The sequence below is a fragment of the Macaca fascicularis genome, chromosome 3 (genome assembly GCF_037993035.2).
Source record: "Macaca fascicularis isolate 582-1 chromosome 3, T2T-MFA8v1.1".
Lineage (NCBI taxonomy): Eukaryota > Metazoa > Chordata > Mammalia > Primates > Cercopithecidae > Macaca > Macaca fascicularis.
Window position 1 is genome coordinate 14,881,464 of NC_088377.1, and position 25,833 is coordinate 14,907,296.

The 25,833-nt window shown below is 48.0% G+C and overlaps 1 protein-coding gene across 2 annotated transcripts in view; it reads right to left on the minus strand.

Moving 5' to 3' along the window:
- Nucleotides 1–935: 935 nt before the first annotated feature.
- The window catches only part of HUNK (hormonally up-regulated Neu-associated kinase), a 127,347-nt gene continuing 102,449 nt past the window's right edge, over nucleotides 936–25,833 (minus strand). The window contains exons 8-11 of one of the 2 annotated variants that reach the window (XM_045389239.3): nucleotides 19,477–19,560; nucleotides 12,889–12,936; nucleotides 7,179–7,359; nucleotides 936–4,445 (exon numbers count right to left, since the gene is read on the minus strand). In XM_045389239.3, coding sequence (XP_045245174.2) covers nucleotides 3,787–4,445; nucleotides 7,179–7,359; nucleotides 12,889–12,936; nucleotides 19,477–19,560 — 972 coding nt within the window. In that variant the 3' untranslated portion in view covers nucleotides 936–3,786. The remainder of the gene's footprint in view (nucleotides 4,446–7,178; nucleotides 7,360–12,888; nucleotides 12,937–19,476; nucleotides 19,561–25,833) is intronic. The other variant, XM_065541420.2, reaches the window with a different exon arrangement.

Consider the following 25,833-nt stretch of genomic DNA (forward strand, 5'->3'; position numbering starts at 1 on the left):
CCAGATACTTGTTATTTTCCCCCAGAATCCAATTACTGAGGGCTTCCTGTAGTGAACAGTGAGTTTCTCCACTTTCTAGCTATGTGACCCTCGAAGGCTTCGTCCCCCTGTCCAGGGGGAAACAAGGTAAAGCAAGGTGGTATATATGAAAAACGTCTTGTGAACAGTTACGAAGGAAGCAGTAACTGGGAAAATTTCAAGAGGTCAGCTAGATCTCACCCTCCCATTCCATCCCATCATCCCTCTTCCCCTATCCATGACCAAGGCCTCCTACAAGGACAAAATCTAGAAGTCATGTTCAGAACTGTCATTCTTTGTGTGCCATTTTCAGAGTCTCCAAGGAAGATCCTAATCTCCCCAAATGAAAAGGGTTGATTCTTCTTGAACCACCACCTGCAGTATGTATGTCAGAAAGACTTGTAGGCACACCTGTTGCAGGTAAAATAAGGCAGGGATACTGGCCCAGAAAATGCCCCCAATGCAATTCCCGCTTGTTTCCAGTCAGATGCTAGGTCAAGAGCTTTACATAAGGCTGGGTGCGGTGGCTCACACCTGTAATCTCAGCACTTTGGGAGGCCAAGGTGGGCAGATCGCTGGAGCCCAGGAGTTTGAAATCAGCCTGAGCAACACGGCAAAACCCCATTTCTACAAAATAAAAAAAAAAAATAATAGGCACCACAGTTAGGCACTGTGGTGCACAACTGTAGTCCCAGCTACTTGGGAGGCTGAGATGGGAGGATCACTTGAATCTGGAGAGGTTGAGGCTGCAGTGAACTGTGATCGTGCCACTGCACTCCAGCCTGGGTGACAGAGCAAGACCCTGTCTCAAAAAAAAAAAAAAAAAAAAAGAACTTCACAGAAAAGATGGTACCTGTACTATTATTTGCAATGTACTTAGCTGTTTTAAGATTTATCAGCAAATAAAGAAGCAGTCATAGTGAGGGAAAAGTGTATTTCACAGTCATTACAAAAGTACATATATCTAATAATGGTGACATAAATATAGTCCTTGCTTATGACCAAATCGTACAATTAAAATGGACTTTTCCTCCTGGACTTCACACAATGACAGTCCAGTCAATTTCTGTCAGTAACTACAGGGTGACTGGAATCACAGGCACAGACTGAGGAAGACAGTCACGGTCAAACAGACAACACGTTTCGGACTTACCAAAGGGAGAGTCAAGCTTTCCATATAAATATAATAAAATAATAAAGACTCTAACATTTCTCCTTTCACTCGGTTTCATAGATTTGTCAGGTGCCCATACACGCACAAAAATACAGTTGATCCCCTTTCCTCACTCCCCCTCACCTCTCACTGGGTTTAGAATAAACCTGAGTTCAGAGTCCAGGTCACCAACGGCAACGCGGTCAGTTAGCGGCACATCTGCAGCTGCTCTTGAAGCATGCCAGGAATGAGAAGCACGTTCTCCACGAGCTAATGGCAAGGCGGAAGCGCTCCTGTTCTCAAGGAAAAGGCATCAGGGGCTCCAGAAAGTTCCCAATGCACAGGTGTACACCCTGTGAGCCTGCAAAGTGGAGCCGTGGCAGCTGGAAACCATCTTTAGAAAAGGTACACTTCATGTCAAATGGAGAGATGGTCTTAGATGATTCTTTTCTTCTCTCTGCTTATAAAACTCTATTTTCTTTTTTTCTGGAGACAGGGTCTCACTTTGCCACCCAGGCTGGAGTGCAGTAGCATGATCTTGGCTCACTGCAGCCTCGATCTCCTAGGTTCAAGTGATCCTCCCACCTCAGCCCCCCAAGTAGCGGGGACTACTGGCACCTGCCACCACACCCAGCTATTTTTTTTGTATTTTTTGGTAGAGAAGGGCTTTCACCATGTTGCCCAGGCTGCTCTCGAACTCCTGGGCTCAAGCGATCTACCCGTCTCGGCCTCCCAAAGTGCTGGGATTACAGGCATGAGCCACCACGCCTGGCCTAAAAGCTCTGTTTTCAATGGTAAGTTCTGGAACCCAGTCTGAAGCTATACAAAAAATAACACCAATCGCCAAGGGGTCTGACCTCATCCTAGAATGCCCTCGAGCTGGGGTGATCCCCTAGGGAGAAAGGAGGCAGCTCCAGGTCTCACCAAGGTCGGCCAAATATCCATTCTCTCCTGCTCTGTCAGAGACGTGAGGGACTAAGGGATGTCACCACTAGTGAATAGGAGAGTGATTCAGAACTACCTCTCTGCCCTCTGGCAAGGCTGCCTGCCAGGAAAATAAAGGCTGGCTTTGCAATTCTAGATTTGTGTTTTGGGATCCATGGACTGAGATGACTATCCGAGGTGGCCACAGAGGCGGTCTCTGGTCACACCTGCACTGGTCAAAATTTGAAGACTCCAGGCCATTCTGTAACCAGTCTCCTACACTAACCCCTATCCCACCTGTGCTGATAAGTCTTCTTTTTCTGATTCTTCTCACCAATGAGTGCACCCTGCCAAGTGCCAGCTGGATACAGTCAGACAACAACAGGGGTCCACAAAACACACACACGGGGGCACAGACACAACACTGGAGACGCATCTTTGGTTCGATCCTTGGAGAAAGGTGTGAAAACACAATGTGGACTGAACCCTGTTTGAGGAGCTCGGCTTTCCTCGAAGAACAAACTGGTCCGTATCTGAACAGGTTCTCTGCCAGGCAAGCCTGCTCCCAGCTCCCAGCAAACTCGCTGAGCTCTGGGCTGCACGAGTTCTGTGGGCCCCTTGAAATCCGCATCGCACAGAGGTAACGCTGCCATCTCGCCATCCGAATTATGCTCTGAATTGTCACGATCGTCTTTTCTCTCTTTCTACAGAACCAGCTGTGACCGTGTTCTATGCCTCCCAGAAGGATCAGGGCTGTGCCTTAAACAACAGGATGAACACAGGACCACCGAGACGTGCCCTGCCTGTGGGCCACAGCACTCCGCACATCACCACGGTCAGCTTTTTTGCTCTCCACACCGACCCCTCCCGTGAAAACACGAGTTTGGTGGAATTGCTTCTCATCTCTCCATCCAAGTTTTTAAAAAGTATGTTATTTCAATTTACCGACATCACATTTTTTTTAAAAAAAATCTCTTTGGAAAAGATAATTCAATCATTAGCACGTTTCAACAACAACAACAAAAATCTATCAAAATCTTGCTAGGGAAGTGAGTGTCTCCTTCAGTCTCTCTCATCTGTCGCGTTCCCCACCGTTTGCTTTGATCTTGGTCCGAAGCTCCTCTCCGTCTTCCTCTGAGGATCCTGGGCCTGCCCCGGGCTCCTGCTGGCCTTCGGGGAGTCCCCTGCTATGAAAGGCGGGGCTGCTACACTCCGCAGAGGAAACGTGGCCTGGAGGAATGACTGCGATGTTGTTCTCTCCCTGTGACTGTGGCCAACCGCTGTGAGAGGCACACATGTAGCACAGTGTGAAGAAAGATCTGGTAACAGTCCATCATCTGATGGCCCCAGAAGGCTGATGCCCCGTTTTCCCTCCAAGCTTGGGGGAAGTGGGAACTGGAAGGGGTTGGTGAGCGGTTGAGAGGAAGGAAGATCTGAAAGATAGAGATTGGCTGCCCCTGGAGCCAACCCTCCTGGCGATTCCAGCATCTCTGGGGGTCCCTAAGTGAGGTTGGGTTGTGCAGGCTTTGGGTCTGTGGATTCAGCTACAGGTGGGATACTGCATGGCAGGAACCAGTGGGGCCACTAAGGATGCTCCAAGCGAGGCCTTGGAATGTTCACACCCTGACAGATGTGTGGAGCTCTGTTTCGTTGCTATTTGCTAGAGATACCCCACATCCCGCTGGCTCAAGTTAGCACTGGGTCTTGACCCCATCGGCCATGTCAAAGGCAAGGCTCACAGGGGCTAGGGGCTGCAGCGGGGGCAGGCTGGCCTCCAGGGGCCTATCTGCAGATGGCTGCAGACTCTGATGGCGCTTCCTCAGCATCTGTCCGATGCCCATCATGGGGAACCGGCCTCGGCTTTTCACACAATTCGGGCTCCCCAGAGGCTGCATGGGGCCATTGCTGGGAACCGGAGGTGGGGAACACAGGCCCTCCTCTTTTGGGGGGCTGTTTTTATCTTCATGAGCAAAAGAGACCAGAGTTGGATGCAAAGGAGTATGGAGAGGCGACATGCTTCCAGACGGCAGCCCCGGGGACAGCGTCCTCTCGCTGGAATTTCTGCGAGCCAAGCTGACCGGGGAGTTCAGAATCCTGTAGTGATGAGAGGGAGACAGCACTTCTATGTGGTCGTCTCGGTCCACGGACTCGAAGGAGCGCACCATGTCCAGCATCAGGGGGTCTTCCTTGTGGGGGATGCCGGTGCTTCCGGACCCTGGCTGATGGGGCTCCGGTTTCTTCACAATCTTCGGGGTCCTGGGTGGTGGCACGGGGATGAACTCCATGGAAGAAGAAGCCACACAATTGGAATCAGAGGTTTTGCGGAAAATATTGCGGCAGCCAAAGGAATCTGCACACCAAGAAAGCGTAAACAATCATGAGGACGCCTGGACAGTGTTCACAGCCCTTCTCTTGCCTGCTCTGACCTCCAGCTCGACTGAGACAGTTCCCCGCCAAGGTCAGAAGAAACCAGCCAGCAAACAGCCTTGGCTACTTTGCAAAAGTCACCAGCAGCGTGTCACTCTCCCCACAGACGCCAGGCAGTGTTTCTAGGACAGAGGGACAGAGAGCTGGCAACAGGAGGTCTCCTGGATTCCAATTTGCCTCATGGCCCCAACCTAACATTATGCCTGCTTTTGATTGCTTAAAATTCTGGATCTTAGGCAGCGGTGGCTCATGCCTGTAATCCCAGCACTTTAGGAGACCAAGGTGGGAGGACTGCTTGAGCCCAGGAGTTCAAGACGAGCCTGGGCCATATGGCAAGACCCTGTCTCTAAAAATTTTTTTAAAAATTAGCTGGGTGTGGTGGCATGCACCTGTGGTCTTGCAGGTGGTACTTGGGAGGCTGAGGTGGGAGGATCACCTGAACCTCGGAAGTGGAGGCTGCAGTGAGCCTTGATAGCACTACTGCACTGCAGGCTGGGTGACAGAGCGAGATTCTGTCTCACAAAAAAATGAAAAAAAAAAATCTGGACCTTGCCAAAGGATCTTGGAATAAAAGAGGCACATATACTCAAAAGCATATCCATAAAACTCCCAGAAGCACACCAAGGTCCCCTGACTGAACTCCCGCCAATCTGGTCCTTGGACAGCCCACACTGGAAGGCGTGCTTCCCTCGTGACTTTTAAAAAATTTATTTACTGTGGTAAAAAACACGTAACAGAAATGTTATCATCTTAACCATTTTTAAGTGTACAGTTCAGCTGTAATAAGTATATTCACACTGTTGTAGAATCAATCTGCAGAACTGTCTTCCTGTTGCAAATCTAACACCCCATATAGATCCCCACGCCCTGAAACCCCCGGCAACCACCATTTTACTGCCTGTCTCTATGAATCGAACCACTCTAGGGACCTCATATAAGTGGAATCACACTATCTGCCTTCAGTGACTGGCGTAATTCACTTAGCATAATGCCCTGCAGGTTCATCTGTGTTGGAGCATGTGTCAGGATTTCCTTCCCTTTTAAGGCTCCCTCATGACTTTTGATCTGGATGGAGCCTCATCCAATTCTGAACGGGGGTAAAACATCATCCATCCATCCAGTTAAGGCAACGTGCCAGATCCCCATGGTTTCTGTCTCTGGTTGGCACAGACTAGAATCCAGGTTTGCAAACTGGGCCAGAAAAGAAAGGGGAAACCCTCTACAGATTTGGAGATGAGGGAAATAAAGCCAAGTTCATGTGGAATAAGCTCTGTCTTAGCTTCTTTCTTTTCCCATAACGTTTTATAGGCTCTGTGGAGGCCCAGCTGCAGGAGCAAGCTGCTGCCCACTGGGATCGATTCTGGGAGCAGCTGAGGGCATTGGGAAGCCTCCCTGCCTTGCAGAAATAAACACATAGGCGCTGAAATGAAACTGGCCGGCACAGGCGCCTGAGATGCATCAGCAGAAAGAAGTAAAACTTCATTAATGGCCAAGATCTCCAATGTTCCAGCTGCCACATGGACACTGCTGCCCCTCCCAGATCCACTGCATGCTCTGCCCCAGGGAAAGCAGGTTGCTTTGGGCAATGTGGGGACAGTGGCCTCTCTCTGGGAGCAGCATGGGAGGCAGAAGGACAGGAGACGGGTTCAAGTCCTGCTCAGGCACTAACTGCCCGCTACACCTGAGTGTATCTCAGACAGCCACGGCCCTCTCTGAACCTGGTTCTTCATATTTAAGGAGATTGAACTCCAAGAAGTGTCTCATCCCCCTCAGTAACAGGAACCTCTCTTCTACCTCACGGCTCTGCTTCAGGACGCCCTCGGCTCCTGTGTCCCCTCTCGGCGTTTCTACCATGTGTTAAGCCTGCGCCCAGTAAGGTCTGCTTTTTGCATCTTTTAGCACTCGTCCCAGAGGAGGGAAATTCACGTTTGTCAGTTCTCTGTGATGGGCTGGATTCTGACTCAGGTGAGGAAGCCTATGTATGCATCTCACCTCATCTGCCCAACAGCTCCGACAGGTGGGAGCCCTTACAAATCCAGTGAAGACCCTCAGCAGTAAAGGAACTTGCACCTCTGCAGGCAGCAGAGCTGGAATCTGAACTCAGGGAGATACCCGGTCTCCACTCTGCACGCCATCTCTACTCCCACAATTCCTTACAGCCTCATCTCTGTCCCTACAGTACCCCACACCCTGACCTCTGCTCTGCACCCCATCTCTACTCCCACAATTCCTTACAGCCTCATCTCTGTCCCTACAGTACCACACACCCTGACCTCTGCTCTGCACCCCACCTCTACTCCCACAATTCCTTACAGCCTCATCTCTGTCCCTACAGTACCACACACCCTGACCTCTGCTCCTGCAATACTGTGCCTCCCAAACTCTGTTCTGACAATATCATCCACCCCAATTTCTGTTTCCACAATACTTTGCGCCCCATCTCTGTTTTCCCAAATCCTTCCTGCGCAAGTGGCTAACGCCACACAGCTTGGTCCTGGACTGTGCTCAGACAACCTCGGGTCCATGAATCCTGTCTTTCTGTGAGCACAGGAATCCTCTCTGCTCTAGGGCCCATTCGACCATCTGCTGTGAGGGCTACACAGTGGACACGCAGCCTAACACAAGTGGCCTGAGAGAGTCCCCAGAGCTGACCCACCTTTGTCGGGGAAGCTGGACTTGGAGGCCTTCCGGTCCTTCAGGAGGGCTCTGGTGTTCTGAATCTGTGTCATGAGCGAGGCTGAGGGCTGTTTGTGCGAGGGCAGGTTCTTGTCCAACTTCTTGGAGAATGGTCGATGAAGAAAATCCCCTCTTTTTTCTTGTTCTTTGGGCTTTTTATCCTGCAAATCAGAAGCAAACATATGCACTTAGACACACTCTAGAAGATCCAATGGGATTCCTCTTTGAAAAGTCATCCAAACCCATGAGAGAAACTCCAGCTTTTCAATACTCTATGCTCTCAACTGTGTGTTGAATGAGGGAGGAGCTGTGGCCCAGCCAATGCTCCAGGAAGCCCATCTCCCTCTGCCTGGGCAGCGAGTGGCCTTCAATGGAGCCCAGCTCCCTTTCACTGTGCTCTTTCAAAGCCTTCCAGCAAGGACAAGGCATTCCTAGGAGGTCACTTCTTCTGGAACAAGCCCAACAAACTAAGGTGAAGCGGAGAAGGACTTCTGGAAACCTGTCTGCATTTAAAGAGGAGCCCAAAGATTGTGCCCGCAGTAATGGCTTTGCAAAGGCAACTGGGAACATAACTGCTTCCACCTTCACATCAGGATCTATTTGGGGCAGTCAAGTCAAGGAGGTGCCAACACAACATATACAACAAATCCAAGGAGCCCTGAGTGGTCCTGATGGACTTCCAGCCCTTTCTACCCTAATCATGCGAGAACTTACTTGCATACTTAGGACTCGAGTGTATGAAGCATTTTTTTTTTTTTTTCTTGAGGCAGGATCTTGTGCTATCACCCAGGCTGGGGTGCAGTGGTGTCATCATATCTCACTGCAACCTCGAGCTCCTGGGCTCAAGTGATCCTCCCACCTCAGCCTCCTGAGTAGCTGGGAGTACAGGTGTGCACCACCATGCCCAGCTATTTTAAAAAGAAAGATTTCTTGTAGAGATGGGGTCTCGGTATGCTGTCCAGGCTGGTTTCGAACTCCTGCCTCAAGCAACCCTCCTGTCTCAGCTTCCCAAAATGCTGGGATTACAGATGTGAGCCAAAACGCCTGGCAGTGGCCATTCTTTTGGTATACGTCTTGCCTTTGTTGTACTAGATGATAATCCATCTGATGGGAATGAATTTGACTTTTATATATCTTCAAGTCCACAGCCTCTGGCATAAAGCCAGATGCTTAGAGAAAGCTTAATAAACAGTTATTGAAATGTTTTTTAAAAAGGCTGGTAGAAACTGAACTGAATTAATTTTGATCCAGTTCAAGCTTCTGGGAAAGGTGATGTCACTAAGAAGCAGCAGCAGTTCTTTTTCCGCCCCTGAAGCCTGTGTTTGGTGTTTACTGTTAAAGCAGCCCCACCTCTGACCTCACCGTGGGTGAGGAGGAAACAAACGCTTTTCTTTTTCACATTTTTGCCCTCAACTTTAACCAGCATTTGCAAACCAAGAGAGCTCATCTAGTTTCCATTCACGTTGTTGAGAAGCTTCTCAGGGAAACGTCTCTTTGCACTTTTACAGCCCTTTCTAATAAGGATGTTCAAAGTCTTTGCAGATTAGAGTTCATGATGTCCAGTTTGTGAGTGGGAAAGAAGACGGGGGAGATGTGGGAAGTGGGGACGCTGAGCCTCGTGGCAAGTGCCACTGTGAGGGGCCACAGCTCCCTGGGAGCCTGGCCTGTAGCTGATGTGGCTGCTTCCCAACAAAGGGGTGACATGGGAAGCCAAACTCCCTCCTTAGCACCTTCACAGCTGCCACCAGCCTTTTTTGAGAACACGCGGGGTGCCAGACGCTGCACTGAGGACATGACCCATCAGTCTGCTACCTCCTTTACATGTGAAGAAACAGTCTGTAGTGCTTATGTAATCCACCGTGAGCCCGGTGGAAACGTGGATTTTCCCAGCCCTGAAGTCGATGTTGTCAGCCCTTGACTTGACACCACACTCTCAGAGCCTGGGGCAGGGTCAGGCGGTTCCAGGGATGGCAAGGTCCGGAGGCAGGAGTGTGCCACAGTCCTAGGCTCCTGCAATGGGATCCGAATGTTCCAGAGAAGGTTATGTGCTCCAGAGCATTATCTGGGATGCCCCGAAGGGGAACTTTCATGGGGAACGTGTGCTCCAGGTCACCTTGGTTGAAGCCAGCAAAGGACAATCCCCGCCTTCCACGGCTTTCCTCTCCCTTTGTGTCCGTGACACACCAACAGGCCACCTTCTCTAAGGCAAAGGAGAACAAGCTTTTGCACACACGCTTACACACACAGAGACGCACACCCATCCAGCAGCAAACGCAATGTTACCGGCTTTCCTGAAAAATCTGGCAGAATCTCCTTCTAGTTGGTTCCCTTTCTCTACTTTTATGCAAAAGTCACCAGCTCTACCTGCTAACACCTTCTATGGGAAAAAGTAATCAAATGCGCCTTTGTCTCCATTTCCAAACAATATTTGGTAGAAAAGACAGCACTGCAGTTCCCTCCGTTTTCGGATTGCTTTTTAAATCGATCAGCAAACATTTTTTCAAGGCTGTGATCCACAGCCTTGAGAGCTGCCGGTGGCTGTCTAGGTTTCTTTTCATTCCTTTCTAACCCTCTTTGGGTTCTCAAAAACTTAACAATCAAGATGCCAAACTTCTGCGGACCAGTATCACCACCCAGACAGGGTCCATAGGCACCTAGTGGTGTGTAATGCGTGCGAGTTAGTTTGCTGTGGAAAGAGACCAGGGTTGGCCTGTAAGACCAAATTTCTCCTGTCGCTGACAAGAGGGCTATTTGGCAATGAGCAGAAAGCTGCTATGGGGGCAGAAAAGGGGAAAAATGCACCCCCGGACAGAAAATTCCAGGAACCCCTGCCAAGGCCACCCTTGTTCAACTTCATCCCAAGATCCTGCAGCCTGGTATGTCCTCCAAGAACCCCTAGAACATGCTTCGCCAGCTGAAAAGAATCAGTGATTTCACAGCAACCGGTTTCTAAGGAGAAATCAAGAATTCACCCCATCTGCTCCCTGTGGGGGACAAACCTCAGAGTCAGTCCACGCACACCGGTCAACAGCCTGGAGAAAGCATGTTTATTTACAACCAGCCAATCTCCCTGCTTTCCAAGCACGTGTTACCAAATGCAACCAATCACCCAATCAGACTTTTTTATTTGCATGGCCTATTTTCTCCAAAAAAAATTTCTTAGGGAGCAGGATGCTAAATTGCCTTACGTAACAGAAACAGATCTTCAGAGGGCCTATCACATCCCCCTTCCACATGCAAGTTCCTCACACAGCAAAGCAGCCGCCTGCAGACACTCCTGGCTTCCCTCCGATACGCTCCAGTACCCACGTGGACTCGAGGGTGGGTGATGGAATTCAAGCTCTCGGTTCGAAGCCCGCCCTCTTGCACCTTCAAGCACAGTTCCAAATCCTCCCAGGCAGATCAGAGAAAAGACCACATGAGGCCCCCGAGGCAAGCCATATACACTAAACAGCTTCTTGTTCTCTATCAACTATTTCCACCCACTGCAGATGTGCATGGACATTTACAAAGAGGGACATTTTGAAAACACGGCCCCATGATCAATCATTTACCCAAGATCCTTCATGTTGTGTATTGTCCCGTGGAGGAGACGGAGATGCCTACAGGAGGGCGAAACCCATCTTCAGCCTCTGAAGTCTGAGCTCCAGAGGGCTGGTTCCCTTTGGAGTCTTCCCTGATGGCTGTGCAACTAGGGGTATGACGGCCACTGAAGAATGACCCCAGGCTTCTGTGTTCCAAAGACCCACACCGCCCCCTTCTTTCCCGGCGTGGCTGCCGCGGGTGCTGCACCTGAGAATCCCAGCCACGGTCACAGCTTGGCAGTCTGAAGTCTGGAGTCCATTCCTTGCTCTCTCCAGAATGTGTTGGGTGACCTTGAGCAATTCACTTCTCCTCGAGGGAGGTGTTTTCCCACGTGTAACCAAAAGTGTGGTCCTTCCCAGCTCTGGGAGGATAACGATGAACACACATCACACCTGCTTTATCGCCTGAAGAGCACATGCATCCATTTAACAGGGATGGATGCCTGCTTTGCACCCTCATCACCCCAGGCTGGAGGATGGATGGCTGCCTGGGAAATCTGCCTCTTTCTGCATATGGCAGAGGGGCCCTGGGACCTGAGATGAGTTTTCTTTGAGTAACTCTTATCGAGTCCAGCTGGACGTGGGCTCTTCTGGAGCTTTCCTTCCCTCTGATGATTAGTAAGCCTCACCAGGCTATTTGGTATGTCAGAACCAAGTGCTGACTGCTACCAGCTGGGATGGCCCGGAGCCCAGATGTCGGTGGCTGGTTGGTTTTGGTTCTTTGCTGCCCATCACATAAGGGGAAATCTGATTTTGCTGCAGAAAAACCTACAAGTGAGTTGATAAAAAGAGGGCTTTGAGCCGGGCGTGGTGGCTCACGCTTGTCATCCCAGCACTTTGGGAGGCCGAGGCAGGCAGATCACTTGAGGTCAGGAGTTTGAGACCAGCCTGGCCAAGATGGTGAAACCCTGTCTCTATTAAAAATACAAAAATTAGCTGGGCGTGGTGGCGAGCGTCTGTAGTCCCAGCTACTCAAGAGGTTGAGGCAGGAGAATCGTTTGAGCTCGGAAGGCAGAGGTTACAGCGAGCCAAGATCACAACACTGCACTCTAGCCTGGGCGACACAGCGAGACTCCATCTCAAAAAAAAAAAAAAAGAGGGCTTCATTCATAAATTAGGCCACTGAGCCAGGAAGCTCTAGATAGCTGCAAATCCCACTTCTCATACAGGTGGAAACAGAAATGCACAGCCAGGTGTAGAGTTGTAATGAGACAATAAAAAACAGTCAATTCCACATAGCCAGAACCAATGTGGTCTAAAGGGATTCTGATAAACTCACAACAGGATTCGGCATGTTTTACTATGGGGCTGGCAGAGCCTGCTGCCCTGGGCAGAGACTGACCAACCCTTAGGATCATAAGTGATGGTTAATTTCATATGTTAACTTGGCTAGACCATGGTACCCAGTTGTTTGGCCAAACACCAGTCTAGATTGTTCTGTGAAGGTGTTTTTAAAGATGTGATTAACAGGCCGGGAGCAGTGGCTCACCCTATAATCCCAGCACTTTGGGAGGCTGAGGCGGGTGGATCACTTGAGGTCAAGAGTTCGAGAACAGCCTGGTCAACATGGTGAAACCTCATCTCTACTAAAAATACAAAAGCTAGCCAGGCGTGGTGGTGGGCACCTGTAATCCCAGCTACTCGGGAGGCTGAGGCAGGAGAATTGCTTGAACCCGGCAGGCGGAGGTTGCAGTGAGCCGAGATCACACCACTGCACTCCAGCCTGGGCGACAGAGAAAGACCCCGAATAATAATAATAATTAATTAATTAATAAAGTGGTTAACATTTAAATTAGACTTTAAGTCGATTATCCTCCATGATGTGGGTGGGTCTCATCCGATCGGTCAACGGCCTCAAGAAAAAAAGAATGAGGTCTTCCGGCAAAAGAAATTCTGCCTCTAGATGGCCTTCGGACTTGAAGCTGCAACATCAACTCATCCAACCTGCTGGTCTGCCCTGCAGATTTCAGACTTGCCAATCCCCACAACTGTGTGATCCAGCTCCTTAAAGTAAATCTCAGTCTCAATCTCTCTCTCTCCGTGCTCTGCTGGTTCTGTTTCTCTGGAGAATCCTGACTAATACATAATAATCCCCCAAGCTCTTACCTGCACAGCATGAAATTCAAGATCCCTTGTCCAGGTGTCCAGAGAGGCCTGTGAAAAGGAACAGCCTTCAACAATTCGAGAATCTGCACTTGCTATTTATTCCCTAAATGCTCCCCCCATGGCCCTGCAGCTCTGGCTGAGAATTATTCGTTTCCGTTTTCATAGACAGAAAGCAAATCCTGAAATCGCCGTGGAAGTAGGCAGCAGATGTCCTAATTTGTGTGCTGAATAGATTTCCTAGGTAAACTTTTCATTAAAATCTAAGACGCTGTATGGAGGAGTGCTCTAATGATAAGTCAGCAGCTCAATGTTTTCTCAAACAGCAAAGACACCCACAGAAATGTCACTCGGATCAAGAAACAGAACACACAGCCAGCATCTGGAAGGTCCTCCCTGCCAGCCCCATGTCCTCTCCCAGGCATTCTGTCCCCCAGAGTAACCGAACTTCTTTTTTTTTTTTGAGACTGAGTCTCACTCTGTCGCCCAGGCTAGAGTGCAGTAGCATGACCTTGGCTCACTGCAAACTCCACCTCCCGGGTTCAAGCGATTCTCCTGCCTCAGCCTCCCGAGTAGATGGGATTACAGTGCACACCACCACACCCGGCTAATTTTTGCATTTTTAGTAGAGACAGGGTTTCACCATGTTGGCCAGGCTGGCCTTGAACTCCTGACCTCAAGTTATCCACCCATCTTGGCCTCCCAAAGTGCTGGGATTACAGGCGTGAGCCACTGAGTCCAGCCAAATAACTACATTTCTGATTTCTAACAGCACAGATCACTGGATCTGATTCTGAACTGTATTTTTAAAGTAGTATAGATTTTGAAGTAAGACACAAAGTGAACATTTTAATATTTGCCTTTGAATGTTTCATCCCTGTGTGGGTTGAATTATATTCTCCCAAAATTCACAGGTTAAAATCTAACCCCAGGACCTCAGAATTTGACGTTATTTGGAAAGAGAGTCTTTACAGAGGTAATCAAGTTTAAATGAGGCTATTAGGGTGAGCCCTAATGCAGTATGACTGGTGTCCTTTAAAAATGTGGAAATTTGGGCTGGGCGTGGTGACTCACATCTGTAATCTCAGCCCCTTGGGAGTCTGAGGTGAGCAGATACCTTAAGCTCAGGAGTTCAAGACCAGCCAGGCAACAAGGTGAAACCCCTTCTCTACAAAAAATTAGCCAAGCCTAATGGTGCATGCCTATAGTCCCAGCTACTAGGGAGGCTGAGGTGGGAGGATCATCTGAGCCCGGGAGGCCAAGGCTGAAATGAAATATGATTGTGTCACTGCATTCCAGCTTGGCCTGGAAACAAAGAAAAAGGAAGGAGGGGAGGGGAGGGGGGGGAAGGAGAAGGGAGAAAAAGAGAGAGAGAGAAAGGAGGGAGGGCAGGAAGGAAAAAAGGAAGAAAGAAGAGAGGAAGAAAGAAAGAGAAAGAAGAAATAAAGAAAAAGACAGAAAGACGGGAAGGAAGGAAGGAAGGAAGGAAGGAAGGAAGGAAGGAAGGAAGGAAGGAAGGAAGGAAGGAAAGAAGGAAGGAAGGAATGGGGGAAAAGAAAGAAAAGAGAGAAAAATGAGGGAGGGAGGAGAGAAAAGAACGGGAAAATTGGGACAGATACACACACAGGAGAATGCCGTGTAGATGAAGGCAGAGATGTGGTGACGCATCCGTAAGGCCTGAACCTGGCCTCCAGAACTGTGAAAAGGTAAATTTCTACCCATTTTGTGGTGCTTGTTAGGGCAGCCAAGCAGACGAATCCAGCCCCCCGCCACCCTCTCCATCAGTTTTCTTGAAAACTCCAACATTACTTTGTCATTGTAGAGGAGACCTCCTAGCTGGATTTGACATTTTCCTATCCATGAACACTGTTTTTCAAAAGACTTTAACAAAACTGGCCCTGGGCTCTCCATGGCTTTCATAAGCCAATTTAAAAATGATAACGTCCCACCTCGACCCCCAAAGTCCCGGGGGGTTCTCTTTTAGAAAAAGGAGTCTGTTGGGCACACACGACAGGTGTCCTCAGATGAGAAATGCACCCCACTTTTATAGATACAGTCTCTGCCTTTGACAGGAAAAAGAAGTAGAGAAAATGGTAAAGTTGTAAAATCACTGCACAGTAACCCCAAGAGGGAAGTTGTTGCAACTTAATTCAGCTCCTTTGTCTCCTAGGAGAAAACGAACTGGAATCAAAAGGAACAAAGAGGCCACTGCTTGCACTCAGTGCCCGACACGGCTTGATGACAGCCCTAGGGGACACGGGCCCTGGGCCACACCCCGATTTGCTCACAATCTGAAACCTCTCCACCACTCCCTCTCCCCATCCAGCTCCACCCCTGCCACGTGGTGCTGAGGACGACTGGAAGGCCCTCGGGCTCTGAGTGGACTTTCCCTGTGAGGCCTGGGCCCTTCCCTTTCCCGAACTAGCCTCACTCCACTTTCTAGGTTCCGCCGGAGACAAGTTGGATCATCTGGTAATAGCTGTCATTTCATTAGAGAAGTATCGCTGCAGTTTAGAGGAAACAAATGGATCATAGAAAATTGAATGCTGTTTGCCCATTAGTGTTCCTATTTAAATCCTAACCGTTAAATATTTCAACAAATGTTTAAACGTTTACCATGTGTCTTCAGGCCAGAGGAAATAATAGAGAAAAGGAATCGGAATGAAAGAAGGCCCCTCTCCCACTAGAGTTCTGGCCCCTTCTGACACACACTCGCAGTGGGGCGGATGTGAGGGCAGCGTGGACCAGGGCGTCGGCAAGGTGGCTTACGGGCCACCTAGGGCACACGCTCCATGCACCTAAGTTTGCATTGTTATTTGAGGTCCTCATGAGTGACATGCAAAGCACAAGGGAGGAAGTCTAACAGTGAATTCTGCATCCCCTGGACTCTGGCTGGGGTGACCACCCTCAGTGCAGGTGACCATAAGCGGTCCCTCCCTGACGTAAGGCATGGCCATTTGGTGATGATAACATCATGTGTGTGCTAGGCTGCAGGTATCCCCCTGCCTTTAATCCAGCCAGGTGTCCCACCTGGAATGTCCTACCTATTCCAGTTGCTTGTCCCAGTTCTATCCATTTTCTGAGACTCTCATCAGGGCTCACTTGATCTTTTCATTTGTTTATTGAGCAAATATTTATTGAGCACCTACTACATGCCAGGCATCATGTGGCCTCTGGGAATATCGTGAGGAGCAAAAGGGACTCAGAGCCCACTCTTCTGGAACTCACAGCCCAGAGGGAGAGATGTTAGTCAAACAGCCCCAGAACAAACAAACAGCTGCAAACGGGACAGGCCCCCGGATGTAGAACGTGGTAGGCAGATGATAGGATAGATAGGATAAGACTGGATGGCAGAGGTCAGGGAATAGCAGGGGCCCATGGGGAGGTGATCTTGCTTTGGGATCTGAAAACACTTAGATTTAGCAAAGAGGAGCAGGGAAAACATTCTGAAAGAGGGAACGGCATGTGCACAGCCCCCGCAGGCAGAGAGAGCACAGCAAGCCCTAAGGCTGTGGACTGAGCACAGGGCGGGACGCGGCGCTGTGTGTGTGGGCCATGGGGCTGGGAGACAAGGTAGGGGAAGCAAGCTGGGGCTGAACCACACAGGGCGACCATGCACAGAGTCTGCCCGGCAAGTGAAGGAAGCCTCTGAAGGTCTCAAGCAGGAAAGTGACATGATGAGGTGTGAGGGTGAAAAGCTCGCTCTGACGGCCAGGCAGGAGAGAGTGGCAGGCCACCATCCTGGAAGCAAGAGGGTCAGTTAGGAGGGCATAGCAGAAGTCCAGGACAGAGGTGATATGGCTGGGAACAGGTGTGGGGACGCAGATGGACAGAGTTCAGGGGCTGGAGGGGTTTAGCAGTCAAATTGGCAGAACTTGGTGATAGGGTAGCTCTAGGGGTCAGGGGAGAGTTATAGTCAAGGACTCGGGTCTCTTCCCTGCACTGATGGAGGACGGGGCTGCTACTGTGCTGGGGGACGGAGGGGGCGGGGGGAAAGTCTGGTTCAGAGCGTGCTAGATTCAAGACCCCTTCGTTCATGCAACAGAGGGTTAACATTTAATAATCAACTGGCCAGAGGGGTCTAGAGTTTGGGGGCATCTGGGTCCCCACTACCTGGCTCTCCAGCTTTAAGCCTGAAAGCCACACCTGGGTTTGTGGCGTAGCTCCTGCAGCCACAGCCCACCTTCCAAAGAGCTTGTCTCCATCCTCATCTTCCCCGGGCCCCACAGCCTGTCTTGAGGAAGGGGCATCCAGCCTGGGGTCAAGGCCAAGGCCCACCATTCCTCCCCTGCCCCAAGCATCCTTCTATCAAGGACACATTCTCTCCCTTCACTGCAGCGTCACTGACGGACAGGTACATGCTCATGGACTTCACTTCCCCCTCCCCACCCCCAAATCCACGCAACCTCTCTGCTGCCTTTGGCACTTCACGAAGCTGTTCTTTCTAACATGCTCAGGACAACTAGCTGCCCAGTAGACAATGCTGACCATTTCTGTGTGACCTTTCCTCTGTTCCCATGGCCCCCCAGGTCCCCCGCTGACATCACTGCCTTCTGACTGCCCCACCCCCTGCCCGACCACCCCCCAGCCCTCGTCTTTGCCAGTTTCTCCTCTCCCTCTGCCCCAGGGTCTGTCTGAAATGGAGACCCGTGCCATTGCCCACCTCGATGCTGGGGTAGTTCCCTCTCCTGAGCTCCCGTCACATTCACACACGGGGCCCTGCAGCTGGGCACTCCCTGTCATCAGTGTCCCTGGACACCTGCTTCACTGGCTGCCCAGGAGCCCAGTGTGGGCCCCAGTAACCACCATGCTCCACTGCAGTCCTGCATGCAAGACAAGCCCGGAGAAGAATCCCTCCAGAGCGATGTGCATCGCTCATGGGATCAGGATGAAAACTTTACGTCGGAAAAGGAAAGAGAGGAGAGACCAGGCCCAGTGGCCTCACTGGGGCATAGACAAAGGGTCCCTTTTTGATCCCTTCTCAAATGAAGGAACTTCTGGGTGGGTGATATGATTTGTCCCCACCCAAATCTCCCCTTGAATTGTAAAAATCCCCATGTGTCAAGGGCGGGGCCAGGTGCAGATCACTGAATCATGGTGGCGGTTTCCCCCATACTGTTCTCATGGTAGTGAATAAGTCTCACAAGATCTGATGGTTTTATAAAGGGGAGCTCCCCTGCACAAGCTCTCTTGCCTGCCGCCATGTAAAACATGACTTTGCTCCTCATTCACCTTCCGCCATGATTGTGAGGCCTCCCCAGCCATGTGGAACTGTGAGTCCATTAAACCTCTCTCCTTTATAAATTACCCAGTGTCAGATATGTCTTTATTAGCAGCGTGAGAACAGACTAATAGACCTGGGTGTCCCAGGAGAGAGGTTCCCGTGGCAAGGACACTCAGGGGACATAAAGAGGCTCCAGAGGGGAAAGGGAAGAGGTTCCGAGGAAAATCGCTGAGAGAAAGAAGAGCTCCCTTGGCAAAAAGTGAATGAGGGGCCCCGAGGTCGCACCCCACCCCTGGCCCCCTCCCTGGATCTGGAATTCACAGGCACAGTCTCCTAATAAACATGGATGTGGGATCCAGATTTGAGACGATTTGCCACAGGGGTCTAGTTTTCATTCTGAAATCAAAGAGCCGTGGTCTTTTTCTCTAGGTACGTCCCAGGTTATATCAGGTCACCAGGGACAGCTGGCCAAGAAAGCCTGTGTGATCCCAAACTTTCCTGGTCCTCATCTCACTTTCTTCTGATGCCACGTGTTATGCTCAGCTCTATTTTTAAGCATCTCATTTTTTTCTAGCATTTGCATTTTTTTCCTTTTATTTTTAGTTGATGCATAATCATTATACATCTTTTTTATGGGACAGAGTGATATTTCCATCCATGTATTCAATATGTAATGATCAAATCAGGGTGATCGGCATATTTATTACCTCAAATATTTATCACTTCTTTGTGTTAGGAACATTCAAAATCCTCTTTTAGCTTTTTGAATATATATAATAAGTTATTGTTAACTACAGTCACCCTACAGTGCCACAGAACACCAGAACTTATTCCTTCTGTCTAGCTGTAATTTCATGTTCGTTAAGCAGCCCCTGTCTACCGTCCCTTCCCCCTGCCGTTCCAAGCCTCCAATAACCAGTTTTACTCTGTACTTCTATGAGATCAGTTTTTGCTAGTTTCACTCACATGTGAGTGAAACACTGAAACATCTCATTTTCATTTTGGGAGATCCTGACAGTGGCTTTCAACTTTGGCTGCTTACTGGAACATCCAGGGAGCTTCAAAAACTCCCGATACCCGAGTCTCAACTCCCAAGATTGGATGGAACTGGTCTGAGGAGCAGCCTGGGCATCCAGATGTTCAAACGCTCCCCGCAACTTTAACACGCAGCCAGAGCTGAGAACCATGGTTTAGACACCGCGAAGCCGGTTCCGCTGTAAACCATTTCTCCAGGGCTCCGTTATGAGTGTAAGTATGTGTCTTTTGCTACTTCAGTGTCCTACAGTAATTGGTTTCTTTTCCAATTACTGCAAATGGAAATCCACCCTTCCTAAGAGACCCTGAGGTTGGCTTCAGGGATCACTCACCTCATAGGACTCCTTGGGGGCCCTGTACTTTTCTATCTGGTAGAGCCGGGTCTTGTAGCAGAGGCTGTCCTGGATGTCAGATTTCTACCAGAGGAGAAAAGAAAAAGCACAGCTCAACTCTCAGAAATAGAAATGTCCATTAAGCAGTCATTAATTTTTAAACCAGCGCTTGGCTGAGAGAATGCTGGAAATGTTTGGCAGGCCAGTAAATTGCAACATAAAGTCTCACCCCAGGATGGCCTGCATGCAGAATGCAGCGTGGGGTGAGCCCTGGGCGCAGAGTCGGGTCACCTACTTGTGTTACTATCACTGCCAGCAAAGGGCCAGGTGACCCTGAGTAGAATGCTGCCCCTTGCAGGGCCTCAGTTCTTTTATCTGTGCAGTAAGACTACTCAAAAACATGTATGTAGAAACCAAGAAAATGAGCTGGAAAGAATAACTTATTTTATTGGACCACTACATAGAACATGGATCTTGCTTGTTTGCTTTATTTTAAAACAGCACACGGCCGGGCGCAGTGGCTAATGGAATCCCAGCACTTTGGGAGGCCAAGGTGGGTGGATCACCTGAGGTCAGGAGTTTGAGACCAGCCTGGCCAACATGGCGAAACCCTGTCTCTAGTAAAAATACAAAAATGGCCGAATGTGGTGGCACACGCCTGTAATCTCAGCGACTTGGGTGGCTGAGGCAGGAGAATCACTTGAACCCGGGAGGTGGAGGTTGCGGTGAGCCAAGATCATGCCACTGCAACTCCAGCCTGGGTGACAGTGTGAGACTGCGTCTCTCAAGAAAATAAAAATAAACAAAAAACAACAGTGCACACACACACACCACACACACATACGCACACACTGCTCCCCACTACTACCACCCAAATGAAAGCCACGACAATTCCTAACATAGCTCAAAGAAGAAGACAAACAACTGCATTGAAGCTGAGGTAGGTGCAATCCTGTCTGGAAATGGGTGAAATAAAAACACGGATTAATTAATTAATCAACCAACAAATAGTTAACAAATGCCCTTCCAGGCTCTCTATCTTAAAATACATGCTTCGTGGTTTTAAAAAGAGGAAACCAAGAGAGAAGGGAAGAAACGGCCATTAAGCGATAATATTTTACTTTTTAGTTCATTAGATTGAGCTTCAAAATTATACAAGGGGTATAAATAATTGGTTGATAAGATTAATAACCGGGACAGTGCATACAGTACAATTAAATTAGCCATGTGCGGAAATTACTGAGCAGTTGAGTTGTCTGTAGGGATTAATTCACTCTAGTTAAAAACAGTCACTCGCCTAGAGTATGGATTCTCAGACTAGGTACGCCCTATGATTTAAGCATTAAATGTGAAACAGACATCATAAAACTCACAACTGGTCTGAGAATCCACACTCTAGGCAAGCAGGTGTTTCTAACTAGAGTGAATTAATCCCCACAGACAACTTGTTCAGCAATAAGACAAAGAAGCCCACTCTCACCGCTTCTATTCAGCATAGTACTGCATGTCCTAGCCAGAGCACTTAGGCAAGAGAAAGAAATCAAAGGCACCCTCAGGAAGAACAGCTAAGGAATGCTGGGATTAATACCTAGGTGATAGGTTGCTCTGTGCAGCAAACCACCGTGGCACATGTTTACTTACGTAACACACCTGCACATCCTAAACATGTATCCCGGAACTTAAAATAAAAGTAGAAGGAAAAATAAAAATAAAAATGTTTGGGAAATTGTTAAAATAAATAAATAAATAAAAGGAATCAAAATTGGAAAGGAAGTTCAATTGTCCCTGTTTGCAGATACACGATCTCATATATAGAAAACCCTAAAGACTCCACCAAAAAACTGTTTGCACTACTAAATGAATTTAGGAAAGTTGCAGAATGCAAAATCAATACACAAAAAATCAATAGTGTTTTCATACACTAACAACAAACTATTCACAAATGCAATCAAGAAAGCAATGCCACTTAAAACAGCCATAAAAAAATCAAATGCTTAGGAACAAATGTAACCAAGGAAGTGAAAGATCTGTACACTGAAAACTGTAAGACAATGATGAAAGAAATTGAAGAAGACACAAGTAAATGAAAAGATTGCATAGACTGGAAGAATTAATATGATTAAAATGTCCATAGTATACTAAGCAATCTATGAATTCAATGGAATCCCTGTCAAAATTCCAATGATGTTTTTCACAGAAACAGAAAAAAAAAAATCCTAACATTTGTATGGAACCACAAAAGACCCTGAATAGCCAAAGTCATTTTGAACAATAAGATCAAAGCTGAAGCATCACACCACCTGACTTCAAAACACATCACAAAGCTGTAGAAACCAAAACAGCATGATACTGGCATAAAAACAGAGACACATAGACCAATGGAATAGAAAAGAGAGTCCAAAAATGAATCCATGCACTTATGGTCAATTACTTTCTGACAAAGCTGCCAAGAACACAGAATGGGGAAAGGAGATCCTCTTAAATAAATAGTGTTGGAAAACTGGACATCCACAGAGAATGAAATCAGACCCCATCTCACACCATCTGCAAAAGTCAACTCCAAATGAGTTAAAGACTTAGGCCTGGGCCACAGTGGCCCATGCCTGTAATCCCAGCACTTTGGGAGGCCGAGGCAGACAGATCACCTGAGGTAAGGAGTTCAAGATCAGACTGACCAACATGGAGAAACCCTGTCTCTACTAAAAATACAAAATTAGCTGGGCATGGTGGCATATGCCTATAATCACAGCTACTTGGGAGGCTAAGGCAGGAGAATTGCTTGAACCTGGGAGGTGGAGGTTGAGGTGAGTGGAGATCTCGCCATGGCACTCCAGCCTGGACAACAAGATCGAACCTCCATCTCAAACAAAATAAAAGTAAAAAAAATAAGACTTAGGCCCAGGCCGGGCACGGTGGCTCACGTCTGTAATCCCAGCACTTTGGGAGGCAGAGGCGGGTGGATCACGAGGTCAAGAGACCATCCTGGCCAACTTGGTGAAACCCCATCTCTACTAAAAATATAAAAATTAGCTGGGCATGGTGGCAGGCAGGTGGCTGTAATCCCAGCTACTCAGGAGGCTGAGGTAGGGGAATCGCTTAAAGCCAGGAGGCAGAGGTTGCAGTGAGCCGAGATCGCACCACTGCACTCCAGCTTGGTGACAGAGCCAGACTCCATCTCAAAAAAAAAAAAAAGAAGACGACTTAGGCCCGGTGTGGTGGCTCATGCCTATAATCCCAGCACTTTGGGAGGCCAAGGCGGGTGGGCCACAAGGTCAGGAGTTCGAGACCAGCCTGGCCAACATAGTGAAACCCTGTCTCTACTTAAAATACAAAAATTTGCCGGGCATGGTGGTGCGCGCCTATAGTCCCAGCTACTCAGGAGACTGAGGCAGGAGAATAGCTTGAACCCGGGAGCTAGAGGTTGCAGTAAGCTGAGATCACGCCACTGCACTCCAGCCTGGGGACAGAGTGAGACTCCCTTTCAAAAAAAAGAAATGGCCAATAGGTATTGCTCAATATCACCAATCATAAGGGAAATGCAAATTAAAGCCACAATGAGATACTGCCTCACACCTGTAAGAATAGCTTTTATCATAACGATGGATGATACCACATGTTGGAGAGGATATGAAGAAGAAAGAACCTTTGCACACTGTTGGTGGGAATGTAAATTAGTACAACCATTATAGAAACCAGTATGGTTCCTCAAAAAATTAAAAGTTGAACTACTATATGATCCAGCAATTCCACATCTGGGTCTATATCCAAAGGAAATGAAATCGGTATGTTGAAGACACATATGCACCCCCACCCCATGTTCAATGCAGCGTTATTTACAATAGCCAAGAAATGGCTATTGTGTCATCAACGGATGAATGAATAAAGAAAGTGTGTGGTACATATATATAATGGAATACTAGTCAACCTTAAAAAAGGCAGAAATTCTGTCATTTTTGACAATATGGATGAACCTAGAGGACATAATGCTAAGTGAAATAAGCCAGGCACAGAAAGACAAATAGTGCATGATCTCACTTATACATGGAATCTAAAAAGTGTAGGTCATAGAAGTAGAGAGTAGAATGATGGTTACCAGGGGCTGAAGGGGGTTGGGGGAAGTGGGCAGAAGAGATATTGGTCAAAAGATACAAAATTTCAGTTAAACAGGAGGAAAAAAATTCAAGACACTATTGAACAATGTGGTGACTATAGTTAATAACAGTGTATTTATTCTGGTAAATTGCTAAGAGAGTAGATTTTCAATGGTCTCACCACAAATAAATGATAAATTTGTGTGGTTATACATATTTATTTAGCTTGATTTAGCCATTCCACAATGTATATATATTTCAAAGCATCATGTTGCACAGGATAAATATATACAATTTTTTTGGTCAATTAAATAAATTTAATTGAAAACTACCCCCAAACCTTTTCCAGTTAGAATGACACCAGCTGAGTTTCCAGAGAATGTTCTCAGAAGACAAAGCCCTGCTCTGCTTTGCAACACTCCCAGCCCTGATACTGGGCAAAGGAGACAGGCAGAAATGCAGCAGCTGGCAATACATCCAGGCACATCAGGACACAGCCTAAGAGCTTTAGGCCAGGCGCAGTGGCTCATGCCTGTAATCCCAGTGCTTTGGGAGGCCTAGGCGGGCGGACTACTTGAGCCCAGGAGTTCGAGACCAGCCTGGGCAACATGGTGAAACCCCATCTCTACAAAAAATAAAATTAGCCTCGACTTACCAGGCTCAAGTGATCCTCCTGCCTCAGCCTCCTGAGTAGCTGGGACTATAGATGGATCGCTTGAGCCCGGGAGGTCGAGGCTCCAGTGATCCATGATTGTGCCACTGCACTCCAGCCTGGGCGACAGAGTAAGACTCTTTTTGTTTTGTTTTGTTTTGTTTTGAAAAGACAAAAAAAGCTTCAGACAAAATGTCTCTCTTGCTTGGCATGAGCTATGTTGATTGTTTAAGAAGAGCATGACTGACAAAAGCTTGTATCTCTAAATGTGGAAGTAACTATAGGAAAGGTTTTTAAAACCGAAGACCCCTCCATCTTACTTGGTCAGCACCCGAAGAACTAGTTCCACCAAAAGAACAGTGTTCGGAACTGTTAACTTACTTGGGAGAGTAGCAATGTCATTCTCTAATAAGTGAAATCATGAACTTTATGATATAGTCAGTTTCATGAAAACACATTTGAATAACTAAGTTTTGAACAGTATTCATCACCTGAAAAAGAAAATCAGTGCATTAACCCTCTTTTCTTCCTTTTATCTGAAGACTATTTAAATTCTTAACTTTTATCCTCTATAGCATGGTGGTGTCCAAATGGTATGACCCTGATCCCTTATGTGTGAAAAACTTGTAAGCAGGCACCTACAATATATGCATTTATAAATTATAAGCATGTAACATTGTATGAATATATCATGTACACTATAAGATATATAATAAATAGAAATTTTAAAGTATGAGAAAGAAGTTTGGGGAATATGGTCTTTTTACAAAAGAGAAATGAGGCTGGGCATGGTGGCTCACACCTGTATTCCCAGCACTTTGGGAGGCCAAGGTGGGCAGATTGCTTGAACTCAGGAATTCAAGACCAGTCTGGGCAACATGGCAAAACCCCGTCTCTACCAAAAATACAAAAATTAGCCGGTCATGGTGGTGCATGCCTGTAGTCCCAGCTACTCAGGACGCTGAGGTGGGAGAATAGCTTGAACCCAGGAAGCAGAGGTTGCAGTGAGCCGAGATCATGCCACTGCACTCTACCCTAGGAGACAGAGTGAGACCTCATCTCAAAAGAAAAAAAAAAAAGAGGGCCAGGTGCTTTGGCTCACGCCTATAATCCCAGCACTTTGGGAGGCTAAGGTAGGAGGATCACTTGAGGTCAGGAGTTTGAGACCAGCCTGGCCAGTATGGCAAAACTCCATCTCTACTAAAAATACAAAAATTAGCCAAGCCTGGTGGCACGTGCCTGAGGTCCCAGCTACTCAGGAGGCTGAGGCAGGAGAATCACTTGAACCTGCGAGGCAGAGGTTGCAGTGAGCCGAGATCGTCCCACTACACTCCAGCCTAGGTGACACAGTGAGACTCTGTCTCAAAAAAAAAAAAAAGAAAAAAAAAATTAAAAAAAGAGAAATGAGAGAGAAGCAACTTCAAGTCCAGCATGTCTTTTATGTTCCTCGTGATGAGAGAACAGAGAACTGCTGTGTGATACAAGAGATTTTCTTAATCTCTCCTCAACACATAATAAAATAAAATAAATAATATACTATATGTTGAAAGTCCTGTCTTTCTGGATTTGACATCTCTTCTCCAGCAGCCTTCTATGAGGAAGGCAGCCACCGTG